General features: G+C 44.1%; 1 protein-coding gene across 1 annotated transcript in view; it reads left to right on the top strand.

Annotated features, from left to right (window-relative positions):
• Positions 1-14584, top strand: part of unc5db (unc-5 netrin receptor Db) — a gene marked incomplete at both ends in the record, with an annotated part of 221555 nt that overhangs the window by 188412 nt on the left and 18559 nt on the right. Inside the window, 6 exons of the mRNA XM_084177511.1 lie at positions 1468-1648; positions 2849-3016; positions 8222-8386; positions 9526-9558; positions 10878-11063; positions 13514-13897. Coding sequence (XP_084033637.1) covers positions 1468-1648; positions 2849-3016; positions 8222-8386; positions 9526-9558; positions 10878-11063; positions 13514-13897 — 1117 coding nt within the window. The remainder of the gene's footprint in view (positions 1-1467; positions 1649-2848; positions 3017-8221; positions 8387-9525; positions 9559-10877; positions 11064-13513; positions 13898-14584) is intronic.

The following is a 14584-nucleotide window of genomic DNA, read 5'->3' as shown; positions in this document are numbered from 1 at the left end:
TAATGCCATGATTTTGGAATGAGATGTTCGACGAGCTGCTGTCCACATACTTTTGGTCATGTAGTGTATCTTTATCTCAATTCGACATGACGACAGCTAGTCTTCCTGGGGTCCAAACACACAACAAAAATACATTACGGACATAAGACTTTACTGTCAACCACCCATAGGCCTCGGACTGTCACCCACCCACCCAAGCCTCCGTCTCCTCTCCGTTCCAGGATATTAGAGGTCCTCCCTTGCCCACAGTCCTCCTGGGCCCCAGACCCCCACAGACACACACAGCCTCGGCCTGGAGGAGTTAACCATCACTCCGTTGGCTCAATCGTCATCATAATGAAATCACAGGACCCCCTCGTGTCGGTGATGGGGCCCTGGAACCCTGCTCTCCGTCAAGCCTGTGACACTGATAACCACATCCTAATTGAAACAAATGTGCCAATTAGGCAATTCATCTCTCACATCCTCCGACACACACTTACAGGGCTAATTTGTCCGGCCACAGCTTCTCTTCTTCCTTCTCTTCTTCCTTCTGCTGGGTGGATCTTTTCATCATTAACCTAAGGCTGTTAGCCGCGGCAGTCGACAGCCCGGGAATGTAGAGCAGGTCTTACAGCTCAGCAGTGAGGGCCAGGCAGATTGTGCCACGCTTTAATTGCCTCTTTCAACTTGCAAATTTCCCCTGATCAAATTGAAATAAATACATACATGAAGAGGAAAAGACTATTCTACCACCGCCGCTGTCGCGTCATCCAGTCGGCTCTCATCCAGTCATAGATAGTTTTAATCATGGAACATTAGAGTAAATCCCCAGTCTTTTCCCCCCTTATCTTTCAACTTTAGTACATTAACTGCTGGCCTCTGATGCCACCCTGCTAAAAGGTATCTTTTAATTGCGCCTTGGAATCTGGAATCCAATGGATGTGTTTTCCAAGGCTTGTTTAAAGTGAAGGGAAAAAAGGCTATTCCCAGTTCTACTCTTTCTAGGTCATACAGTATAGTCTTCAATGAAGTCAGATTGGCTGTAGTTTAGAGTAGAGAATACAGTAGGCCTATCTATGAAGAATGATTGTGAGTGTGGGTGTGTTTGTGTGTGCCCAGTGCAGTGCAATAAGTGTGCACGTTTTTGCAGTTTGAAAACACTCCATGGGTTTGCTATTTAGGAGCACCCTATAAATCCATCAACCAGCCCTATTCTTCCAGTGTGAATGCAATTTGCAAAAGCAGCGATGCAGCTCCATAGACCAGGGTAGGAGCAGTAAAGCGTCACTAAGTTTGTAATTCATAATTTGTTTTCCTCTCTGTGTCTGTGTTGCTGGTAATTGGTTATGGCCCTCCTCTGACTGCCTAATGGCTATGGTCATGTGATTGGATGATGTGGTTGGGTTGTATATGTTGTGTGATGTAATAAGTCTGTAATAACTCTCTCACTCCCTCTCTCTCGCTCTCTCCCTCTCTTGTGGGCAGGTGGAGTGGTTGAAGAACGAAGAGCTAGTGAGCTCCCTGACCGATGACAACATTGACACCCGAGCTGACCACAATCTCATCATCAACGAGGCACGACTGTCCGACTCGGGAAACTACACATGCCTGGCCAGCAACATTGTGGCCAAGAAACGCAGTGCCACAGCCACTGTGATTGTTTTTGGTAAGGCTCCAGGCCCAGCTTCAGCCATTAGCTGACTGTGATTGCCTATTGTAGGCCTAGTTTCCCAGACACATTTAATGGAGAATCATCATTGAACATTTTTAGTGCGGCAGTAGGCTTAATCAGTGCTAGCGAACCAGACCAAAGTGTTTACAGTGCGCCTCAGATCAAGTTGCTGTGTGTTTCATGCCCCCACACAAATGAATGAGACCCATCTCAGTGTTTTTGTTAAGAAAGATGTTTCCCTTTATTTAGATAAATGTATTATTCAAAGAGTCAATTCACTGCCTCCCCTTTGAAATCAATGTGTATTTTATGAAAGGGTATACGCTACTGTGTGTTCATCTCATTTAAAGGCATGTTGCTTATGAATTATGCATTCACCAGAGGCCTTGGAGCAATGTGGCGGCTCACAAGCTTTGGTAGCATTTGGTAGAAAACATTTTGCCTCCACGTCTCCACTCATACAAATCATAGAGCAAACAAATCAGACCACACAGTGGTTGACTACTTAGTAAGAGAACCTCTCATTAATTCTGACTTAAACTGCCCAACTGTATTAATGTGCAGTGGCCTGTTTGAATGAATTCCTCGTAATAATTTTTTCTCTTTGTTTCAAAGAGCTTTGACAATTGAACTGGCTATTAACGGAAGAGTAGTTCACATTCTCCACATTTGATGTACTGTACACTATGTTCAAGCTTCTAGTGATGTTGTAACATCATGGAGCATTGCTAGTCATTAATACCTCTAAAATGTTGTCTATATAGTTAACTCTGTGGGAGATTAGATTTGTTTAAATAAAGTTTCCCTCTCTTTCACTCTCTCTTGCTCTCTCGATCTTTCTTTCTTTCTTTCTTTCTTTCTTTCTTTCTTTCTTTCTTTCTTTCTTTCTTTCTTTCTTTCTTTCTTTCTTTCTTTCTTTCTTTCTTTCTTTCTTTCTTTCTGTCTTTCTGTCTTTCTTTCGCTATCTCAATCTCTCTCCATCCATCTCTCTCCTTCCATCTGTCTCTCTCTCTGTCTCTCTCTCTGTCTCTCTCTCTCTGTCTCTCTCTCTCTCTGTCTCTCTCTCTCTCTCTCTCTCTCTCTCTGTCTCTCTCTCTCTCTCTGTCTCTCTCTCTCTCTCTCTCTCTCTGTCTCACCTCATATCTCTCTCTTTCCCCATCTCTCTCTCTCTCACCACTATCTCTCTCTCTGTAGTGAATGGTGGTTGGTCGCTGTGGACAGAGTGGTCTCCTTGTAACGTGCCCTGTGGTCGGGGTGTCCAGAAACGCTCCCGTACCTGTACCAACCCTGCCCCACTCAACGGAGGGGCTTTCTGCCAGGGCATGTCTGTGCAGAAGATCACCTGTAATGCCCTCTGTCCAAGTAAGCCCTTCTGCCTCATGAAGTACTGTAGAGCTAGTGAATAGACAGCGTTCGACCATCATGATCTTGCGAGATCACATTCTGTTTCTCTACTCGAGGAGGTCAGTCGGTTTCACCAGGCAAGAATAGACTGTCATCTTCTGGGAATGTCTCAAAGGGCAAAGCAATTTGACTTGCAAGGACATACACTACCAGTCAACAGTTTGGACACACCTACTCATTCAAGGGTGTTTCTTTATTTGTACTATTTTCTACATTGTAGAATAATAGTGAAGACATCAAAACTATGACATACAGTGAGGGAAAAAGTATTTGATCCCCTGCTGATTTTGTACCTTTGCCCACTGACAAAGAAATGATCAGTCTATAATTTGAATGGTAGGTTTATTTGAACAGTGAGAGACAGAATAAAAAAATAAAAAATCCAGAAAAACGCATGTCAAAAATGTTATGAATTGATTAGCATTTTAATGAGGGAAATAAGTATTTGACCCCTCTGCAAAACATGACTTAGTACTTGGTGGCAAAACTCTTGTTGGCAATCACAGAGGTCAGACGTTTCTTGTAGTTGGCCACCAGGTTTGCACACATCTCAGGAGGGATTTTGTTCCACTCCTCTTTGCAGATCTTCTCCAAGTCATTAAGGTTTCGAGGCTGACGTTTGGCAACTCGAACCTTCAGCTCCCTCCACAGATTTTCTATGGGATTAAGGTCTGGAGACTGGCTAGGCCACTCCAGGACCTTAATGTGCTTCTTCTTGAGCCACTCCTTTGTTGCCTTGGCCGTGTGTTTTGGGTCATTGTCATGCTGGAATACCCATCCACGACCCATTTTCAATGCCCTGGCTGAGGGAAGGAGGTTCTCACCCAAGATTTGACGGTACATGGCCCCGTCCATCGTCCCTTTGATGCGGTGAAGTTGTCCTGTCCTCTTAGCAGAAAAACACCACCAAAGCATAATGTTTCCACCTCCATGTTTGACGGTGGGGATGGTGTTCTTGGGGTCATAGGCAGCATTCCTCCTCCTCCAAACACGGCGAGTTGAGTTGATGCCAAAGAGCTCGATTTTGGTCTCATCTGACCACAACACTTTCACCCAGTTCTCCTCTGAATCATTCAGATGTTCATTGGCAAACTTCAGACGGCCCTGTATATGTGCTTTCTTGAGCAGGGGGACCTTGCGGGCGCTGCAGGATTTCAGTCCTTCACGGCGTAATGTGTTACCAATTGTTTTCTTGGTGACTATAGTCCCAGCTGCCTTGAGATCATTGACAAGATCCTCACCGTTCTCATGATCATTGCAACTCCACGAGGTGAGATCTTGTATGGAGCCACAGGCTGAGGGAGATTGACAGTTCTTTTGTGTTTCTTCCATTTGCGAATAATCGCACCAGCTGTTGTCACCTTCTCACCAAGCTGCTTGGCGATGGTCTTGTAGCCCATTCCAGCCTTGTGTAGGTCTACAATCTTGTCCCTGACATCCCTGGAGAGCTCTTTGGTCTTGGCCATGGTGGAGCGTTTGGAATCTGATTGATTGATTGCTTCTGTGGACAGGTGTCTTTTATACAGGTAACAAGCTGAGATTAGGAGCACTCCCTTTAAGAGTGTGCTCCTAATCTCAGCTCGTTACCTGTATAAAAGACACCTGGGAGCCAGAAATCTTTCTGATTGAGAGGGGGTCAAATACTTATTTCCCTCATTCAAATGCAAATCAATTTATAACATTTTTGACATGTGTTTTTCTGGATTTTTTTATTGTTATTCTGTCTCTCACTGTTCAAATAAACCTACCATTAAAATTATAGACTGATAATTTCTTTGTCAGTGGGCAAACGTACAAAATCAACTGGGGATCAAATACTTTTTTTCCCTCACTGTAACACATATGGAATCATGTAGTAACCAAAAACGTGTTAAACAAATCAAAATATATTTTATATTTGAGATTCTTCAAATAGCCAGTTCCAATTGCCATCAATAGCCTTGATGACAGCTTTGCACACGCTTGGCATTCTCTCAACCAGCTTCATGAGGTAGTCACCTGGAATCCATTTCAATTGACAGGTGTGCCATCTTCAAAGTTAATTTGTAGAATGTATTTCCTTCTTAATGCATTTGAGCCAATCAGTTGTGTTGTGACAAGGTAGGGGGGTATACAGAAGATAGCCCTATTTGGTAAAAGATCAAGTCCATATTATGGCAAGAACAGCTCAAATAAGCAAAGAGAAACGACAGTCCATCATTACTTTAAGACATGAAGGTCAGTCATTATGGAACATTTCAAGAACTTTGAAAGTTTCTTACATTTTACATTTTAGTCATTTAGCAGACGCTCTTATCCAGAGCGACTTACAGTTAGTGAGTGCATACATTTTCAAGTGCAGTTGCAAAAACCATCAAGCGCTATGATGAAACTGGTTCTCATGAGGACCGCCACAGGCGTGGAAGACCCAGAGTTACCTCTGCTGCAGAGGATAAGTTCATTAAAGTTACCAGCCTCAGAAATTGCAGCCCAAATAAATGCTTCATAGAGCTCAAGTCACAGACACATCTCAACATCAACTGTTCAGAGGAGACTGTTTGAATCAGGTATTTATGGTCGAATTGCTGCAAAGAAACCACTACTAAAGGACACCAATAAGAAGAAGAGACCTGCTTGGGTCAAGAAACACGAGCAATGGACATTAGACCGGTGGAAATGTGTCCTTTGGTGTGGAGTCCAAATTGGAGACTTTTGGTTCAAACCGCCGTGCCTTTGTGAGACGCGGTGTGGGTGAATGGATGATGTCCACATGTGTAGTTCCCACCGTAAAGCATGGAGGAGGAGGTGTGATGGGTTGGGGGTTGGGGGTTGCTTTGCTGGTGACACTGTCTGTGATTTATTTAGAATTCAAGGCACACTTAACCAGCATGGCTACCACAGCATTCTACAGCGATACACCATCCCATCGGGTTTGGGCTTAGTGGGACTATCATTTGTTTTTCAACAGGACAATGACCCAACAAACCTCCAGGCTGTGTAAGGGCTATTTTACCAAGAAGGAGATTGATGGAGTGCTGCATCAGATGACCTGGCCTCCACAATCCCCCGACCTCAACCCAATTGAGATGGTTTGGGATGAGTTGGACAGCAGAGTGAAGGAAAAGCAGCCAACAAGTGCTCAGCATATGTGGGAACTCCTTCAAGACTGGTGGAAAAGCATTCCAGGTGAAGCTGGTTGAGAGAATGCCAAGAGTGTGCAAAGCTGTCATCAAGGCAAAGGGTGGCTATTTGAAGAATCTCAAATATTAAATATATTTTGATTTGTTTAACACTTTTTTGGTTACTATATGATTCCATGTGTTATTTCATAGTTGTGATGTCTTCACTATCATTCTACAATGTCAAAAATAGTAAAGATTAAGAAAAATCCTTGGATGAATAGGTGTGTCCAAACTTTTGACTGGTACTGTATATATAGTATGCTCAACTTTATGACTTGATGAATATAGTAGGCTGGTGTGCCATGCAGGCATCTAGGTGCAGAGTGAACATGCGAATACAACATCTGGTTATGCAAGACTATGAAAACTTTATTATATTGTGTCCTATAGTCTTTGTAGTTCATATATGTTGTATGCTGCTGCATGCCTGCCATGGTGGTCTGAATTAGTTCTCTTATATATATTTTTGTTTTTATTTAACCATTATTTTATCAGGGAGTCATACTTAGACCAATGTCTCTTTTACAGATGAACCCTGAACTACAGAAATGACAGAAATACACACATCAAAATATAAGTACAAATAACAAACACATTAATCCGTAATAAGGTCCTCAATCAGCTTTCTGAATTGCCCTAGAGGCACCAAAACATCACATTTAAAAACATGTTGAAGATTGTTCCACAAAATGGTACAACTCAGTAGAGGCCAACGGAATTTCCAGAGTTAGCCATCACTGAGACCGGGTGTGATAACTTACAGTATTTGTCTAAAGGTTAGTATTGATGTTAGGCCAATGTCTTTTCTGTGTCTATTCCTGCACCAGACAATAGTTTGTAGTAGTTCTCAGTTCTAATTAATGTAACTGTGAATTTTCACAGAAAATGTGAACTGTTTCTTCACAAGTCAATCACAAATCACAAGGGGGAGACTGGATCGGTTAGGGAAGAATCTATATGGAGAGAGAGCACAATATGTATGTGCACAGAGGGCTTATAGAACTCATGGAACACTACAAAAGAAATTGCCTTCTCCAGAGCTTGTGCAAAGAGACGGCTTACGGTCGCTGAAAAAGTGCTGCCGAGTGCCGCAGTGGTCTAAGGTACTGCATCTGTCACACCCTGGCTCTGGGACTCTATATGTTGAGCCAGGGTGTGTTCATTCTATGTGTTGAAGTTCTATGTTGGGAGTTCTAGTTTGTTTATTTCTATGTTGGCCTGAGTGACTCCCAATCAGAGGCAACGAGTGTCAGCTTCGGCTGGTTGTCTCTGATTGGGAGCCATATTTATACTGTCGGTTTTCCCTTAGTGTTTGTGGGATCTTGTTCCAGTTGGTTGTGTTTAGACTTAGGACCTCACGGTATCGTTTGTTGTTTTGTTATTCGTGTGTGCACTTTAATTAAATAAAGTATGTTCGCTCAACACGCTGCGCCTTGGTCTACTCGATACGACGATCGTGACAGCATCGCAGTGCTAGCTGTGCCACTAGAGATCCTGGTTCGAATCCAGGCTCTGTCGTAGCCGGCCGCGACCGGGAGACCCATGGGGCGGCGCACAATTGGCCCAGCGTCGTCCAGGGTAGGGGAGGGAATGGCCGGCAGGGATGTAGCTCAGTAGAGCATGGCGTCTGCAACGCCAGGGTTGTGGGTTCGATTCCCACAGGGGGCCAGTATAAAAAAGAATGTATGCACTCACTAACTGTAAGTCGCTCTGGATAAGAGCGTCTGCTAAATGACTTAAATGTAAATGTAAGAAATCTCTTTTGGCACCATATGGGTTCCTCCTAGATGAAATGACACAGACTACAGAGGAACCAGAGTTTTAACGTGCACGGTTATATCAGGGGATTTCATTTCACATTCTGCAGAGAGAGAGAGAGAGAGACGAGGGATCACATTATTTGAGGAGGACCTGAGGGTTAATGTGGACTAAATGGTCTTTGAGATGGACCATCGCCTCACCTTCTGTCTGTGTGTTCTGTGTTCCATGTCCTCCTCCACAGTTAACGGTGGCTGGGAAGAGTGGAGTGAGTGGACGGTGTGCAGTGTGCAGTGTGAAAGACAGCGTAGGAGGGAGTGCAATAACCCACCACCCAGACACAGGGGCAAGATGTGTGAGGGGCCCAGCAATGCCACAAAGAACTGTACTGGAGGAATGTGTACCCAGAGTAAGTCCCTTACTATTTTCTCTGAAGGATTTCTTTCTTTTCTACATTGCCATCTTAACCTCGACTGTCATCTCCATAAGCCCTATCTCCATTACACCCTTCATAACATGACTTGTCATTAACATATCTGAACAGCTGGCCACAGAGGGATTTGCTGGACAAATAAACACACTGGAATGAATTCCACATTGCTGGAGCACTCAGTGCATGAAAACACCAAGCGAAACATCCTCCGTGTCACAAGAGCATATACTGTAGCTATCACTGAAGACATGGAGGGTGCATTAAGTTTTGACCACAGTTTGTACATTTTGACCATGGTTGTCAAAGCAATTTAGTAACTGATGCAATGCATTGCCCGCATCCGTAATGCTTAATTTCACATTTGCATAATTCAGTGATAAACTCATCAAAATGCACAATGAGAGGTTTAGAAATAAATATTGAGTTACGCACTCTGTCTGATCTACTGTAAACTAGAGTCATGTTTGCGTTGTCGAAATGCCGTCCATGATGTAATATTAAGGGCCACGAACTGTGACACTAATTAACTGACTAAAAGGAAATCTTACACGCATGCAGTCTCTGAATGGGATAAAAGATAGAGGCATCAGCATGTTTTAAAAAGTTGGACTGGTATTTTGGACTAGTGTGGTACAAGCATTAGTAAGCTCCAATTTTCCATTGGTAAGCATACAATTTCCCAAAATATTTGATCCTTTTCTTTTTCTCTTTGTGAAGGAGAGAGATAATCATGGTATTTTTCAGACCCATTTGCCAATCTCTCCCTTGGCCACTTTTATCCATGTGGATATGAGTCTGGTAATGAAGCCATGCATCATTATCTGGGCAGTCTGTATCTGTATTGGCATATTTCAGTAGTAGGGCCTCTCCACATGATGTGAGTCTGAAAGAAGTGCACTAGTAGGATACCTCACTCACACAGGGCTGGCGTTTAATCACCTTGCTCTGTATGTGTCCCAAATGGCAACTTTTTTCCTTTATAGGGCACTACTTTTGTAGTGAAATAGTGCACTATAAAGGGAATAGGTTGTAATTTGGGACACAACCAGGGCTTGTGTTTAATCACCTCTATCTCTCTCTCTCTTTTCTGTCTCATTCTGTGTCTGTCTTTGCAGATGGAAAGCTCCTGCATGATGTTAAACCTCAAAGTGAGTCCTTCCTTTCTGCATTTCTTTTATCTTCAACCCCCAACTCTTGAAACAGGCTAGCTGTCTACCTAATTTGTGATGCTTACAATTGTCACTAGATGAAAGTTCAGGAACCAGAATCAGAATATGACCCGTTTTTTTTTATGATAACCTTTTTTAGACATATACCTATTTGGTTAACTTTAATTTCCCTGCATTTTAAACAGCCATCACACCCATCAAAAACAATTGTAATCAGGTTCTATAACCATAACTATAACCATAGAATTAGGAATTAGAATAATTTGAGTAATTTAATAGGAGCTCTATTACTATAACCAGGTTCTACCATTCTATCACTCAGCTGTTCACTCTTCACGAGCATGACATCACAACGTGCTCTCCTTCTCGGATTGAGCCGAGAGATTGATCGGTTGTGACAACTGAACATATGCTATATTGTAGGGGATTAATGCAGTGTAATTATGCAAACGAGCTAATTTGACCAATTTGCAGTGTATCCTCACTTGTATTCCCCCGGTGGGTATCAGCTCAGACACTCTCTCTTCCCCTTGCATACCGCCTGACATCTCCTGAAATGATTCAGGTGCTACCTTGACTGGAGCCTCAGCAGTGATTGTAATGAGACTTCATTAGGCTGACAGACAGGCTCACTCACTGTGCCTGGTTTGCAATGCACAGGGTCAAACAATTCAGTGGAGAGTTCTAGAAGGGGGAGACAGACATCTGGTGAGTGATCATACTAACGGGGCTAATACTCTAAATTAATTTGCTTCGGAACATTTCCTGTCACTGTCGGACGTTGACCATTGGGGCATACAATGTAGTTTAGTATGTACCATTAGGCTTATTGGATATAGACTAGTGGGTCTGAAAGCAGTTATACCCTTCTCACTCTCACTGTTAACAGCTTTATGAATGTGTTGTGCATCAGCGGTGTAGGGGTGAGATTCTGCATGCTCATCTAGTCCTCTGTGTGCTGCATAATGTAGCATAGGAAGATGAGCCTGTTGGATGAGCAGTTGAACCGTATCTTGGGATGGACAGCCAGCACAGTGCTCTACACTGTGCTTTCAAATGAATTCACTTCTCTCCAAAAGATCCTAGTGATAATGTCAAAGACAATACTGTATATTTTAATGACTATTTTAGATGCCTCAGAATGTCACCACAAAATAATCACCACCATCACCATTCTCACATGTTCCTCTTCAGTGTCTCTGTACTGTACCTTAGTTGAGCTTCTTGCATATTATTGTTTACACTTAGCAAACATCCATTGAGACTGTTGTTTCTGTGTTGGTCTGTGTGTGTACCAGGTATGGACGGCTCCAACGACGTGGCTCTATACTCTGGGCTGGTGTCGGGGGTCATAGTTGTGGCTGTCCTTGTGGTGGCCGTCATGCTGTACAGGAGGAGCCAGAGCAACTACGGCGTTGACGTCATCGACTCATCCGCGCTAACCGGAGGCTTCCAGTCATTCACCTTCAAGACTACCAGACAAGGTGAGCTAGCGCTGCCTTTCACTTTATGGAGACATACCCAGTTGCGCACAAGGCCAAACGGTAGGCAGGAGTTTTTCAAGGACCCTTTCGACAGGCTGCTGCTGCTGGTGATTGATTGCATGTGTTTGCATTGAGGCAGCACGGTGGCGGCACGGTGCAAACCCTGCACATCTGCCTTTAATTTATATTCTCATAATCGCTGAAAGGATCTGTCCTTCTATTTTGACAGACCAGCTCTTCTGTTATTGCTGAGATAGGTCATCAATCTTTGACAGACACATTCTGTGTCCCCCTGACCGCAGACCACACACACACATTTGACTGTCAAGCAACCAATCCCCCTTCCCTGCCGTCAGATAGCCCCAGCCAAATTCACTGATGGATAAATGTGAAAAGCATGGAACACTGAACATCAATTGCATTTTTGTTGTACACAGCAATAACTTCTGTTCATAACAGTGTCTGGGGCTGTGGCTTATCCCAGGCAGCCTTCCTATTACTGTCAATGACACTTCTGGGTTAGCACAAGCGATAGCCATTGCAGCAGCGGGTGATAAATCCTGGCTGGATGTGACAACCCTGTGAAAAGCCCTGCCGGAGCCATGCTGAGCCCACTACATTCACTGCTCCCAAGGCCTGGGATGACACTCATGCGCTGGGCGGGGAGGGGGAGCTGGGGGACTGTGCAGGGCTACATCCGGCAGGCCATCAATCCTATTTAAATAGGCCAGCTTTTCAGAAGCCGCCTGCTGTGCCCTCCACCGGCCACCACCACTCCATCCCGTTCCCCTCTCCATCAGCTTGCTAATAGAGCAGAAGAAATACAGCTCATATTATCCGCTTTCCCATTTCCAGTCTGGATCCTTCTTTTACAGAGGGATGGAAAGAAACACAAATGAATAGCGAATATATACTATTTTTCCTGACTGTTCCCTCCAGTCAACCTTATTCAAGTAGATTTTTCATAATCACAATAATATACGGTTATACACATAGAGAGAAAAACATAGCTTTTCTCAAGTGTGTTCTTTACAGGAAATTAGTAGCTTTTCATGCCTTTTTAATTTATTTGAAAAGTCCCTTAAATGCTTCAGATAGCTCCTGCCGCATGAGGGGGTGTAAGGCGGAGTGGTGAATGAGTCTTTATGCATTACTGCTGGGCAAAAGGTCCAATTCCAAACCTATCCCTCAAGGTATTCAACGTGAGATCCATTTCATTAACTTCTGTCTTCCCACCTCCTCCGCAATTCCATTTTGCTCCACCATTTTAAAGATGCACACTCAAGCCATAATCAGATTTTTCTCCACTGCGCTGAGAAGAAGAGAAAATGCACATGGATGTTTGTTTGCATGTCAGATTGAAAGTTTAAGCAATGTCCACTGAAATATATTTTTAATGCATTATCAATATGAATTTTCTCAAGAGTCCTCTACTATGTCTACTGCAATCAGTAGCAAATCACTACTAATCAGTAACAAAATTTCTGATTGCACTTATTTCACACTGCTCAAATGTAACATTTCCCATGATATCCTCTAACGTGTTTGATTGAATTGCAATAGATTTTTTTTAATTATTATTGTATGCTTTCATCCTGTTATGCATTTTCAGGCACTAGACTAGACGATGAAGTTACAAGGAGAAGCCCTTGATTGAAGAATACCCTCTAGTTAGTCTTTCAGTGGAAACTAACACACCCTGAAAGCATGACACAGATCAAGCCCCCCAGCAATTAACGATTCCCCTAAAAATAAAACATTACCCTCCTACCTTATGCCCCTCGCCAGGCAGCAGCTGGGCAGCAATGACTTTGTGACTCTGCTGTTATCTTGGCACAGGGAGTCCTAGGGCCCTAATGTCTGGATGGGCCAGATAGATGCATGCAGTGTTTGGCAGTGTGGCCAAGCGTCTAATGGCTGTGGCTGAAGACCTTGTACTGTTGAGTTGATTATGAGAGCTGAAGGACTCCCCTCATTTACAGGACGGCCACCCAGACCCCCTTAGCACCTTCCCAGCCACACACACAAACACGCACGCACGCACGCACACAACCCCAGCGCTGTGCTGTGACCACAGACAGAGAACGACTGTGTCCTCCAGGAGGGTGACTTTGTGTACAGAGAGGAACTGACTCCAACTCCAACAGATGGATTATGGCGATCAAGCTGTGAATGCTTGGTAAATAAATCTACCTCTGACCAGTGACTATGGCTCAGCCCTGACCTGGATAGCTACAGTATCTTTTATCCAGGTTATTTACCTGTAACGTAACTCTGTGTTAGTCACATTCCCTGACATGTTTTTCACACTAAAAGCCTGTTTTCCATCAGTTGACAGTGTGCTCCCTGCTCAGTGGACTTCACTTCAGCCAATTGCTCCAGCAGAGAGAGCTAGGGTATTTAGATGGCAGCATGACTATGTAGCTGTGTGTTTCATTCCATCTCTCTAGGGAGCCCACTGCATCTCAACTCCTCTCTGCAGCCAGACCTGACAGTGGGCCGGACTTATAGCAGACCCATCTGCTTCCAGGACTCAATAGACAATAAAGAGCTCTTTGACCCCCTGCCAGACATCAAGGTCAAAGTTCAGAGCTCCTTTATGGTTTCACTAGGTGTGGCCGACCGCGCTGAGTACCACGCACCCAAAGGCCATCCGCCCGAGACCTTCCCCAGGGGGCTGAACCGAGACTACAGCAACAGCACTGTGGAGAGACGGAGCACCAAGAAGGGCCTGCTCACCCCCAACGGGCCCCCCCTAACCCCCACTGAAGATCAGATGAGAACCACGGGCGTGTTTGGGTATCTGGGCGGCCGGTTGGTGGTGCCAAATACTGGTGAGCTACAGTACATGGGTTTAATGAAGAGAGATGGGTAGACTACTCTCTGATGATAGCTACTCTCTGATGCTAATATGTCATTCTAGCATTTTTTTCAGTATGTACTGTACGCCTATTCTAATGGAAAATAAAGTTCTCAGTTTAGCTAAAACATGGACACGCTTGACTAATTACAAGTAGAGGTAGTCTAAGTGAATATGTCTTGGTTAGTGAAACCAGGGATATATCTCAAATGGCACCCTATTCTTTATGGGCCCTGGTCAAAAGTATTGCACTATAAAAAGAGTAGGATGCCATTTGGGACTCAGATCAGGTCCCTTTAATCTCTCTAGAGTCTAATGCATGTTGCTACAGTACTGTAGGATTCATTCATGTTGTTTCCCAGGTAGGTCCAGTACAGGAATCTAGTATAGCTGTTTGTTATTCGTCTACATTCCCACCAGCTCCCCCAGGCAAACGGGGGTCAGGCCTCTTATCATAGACCATAACTACAAGTGGAGGGAGTAGATGAGTTTGCTATGAGGACTGCCACAGTTGTCAGGGGTCAACAGTTCCATGTGAACTGTAGCTTTGACATCTCTCTCCCGGGCCCTGGTGTGTGTAGGGCCCTCAGCTTTGTTGGAGAGGCACTGATTGAGAGCCACAGTGAAATCAGGCTGCGTCAGACTCATCGTTGTGTGTGAG

The sequence above is a fragment of the Coregonus lavaretus genome, assembly GCF_964263955.1.
Source record: "Coregonus lavaretus genome assembly, chromosome: 14".
Classification (NCBI taxonomy): Eukaryota; Metazoa; Chordata; class Actinopteri; order Salmoniformes; family Salmonidae; genus Coregonus; species Coregonus lavaretus.
The sequence above is the reverse complement of the archived record's forward strand: the minus strand, read 5'-3'. Positions and strand labels throughout refer to the sequence as shown.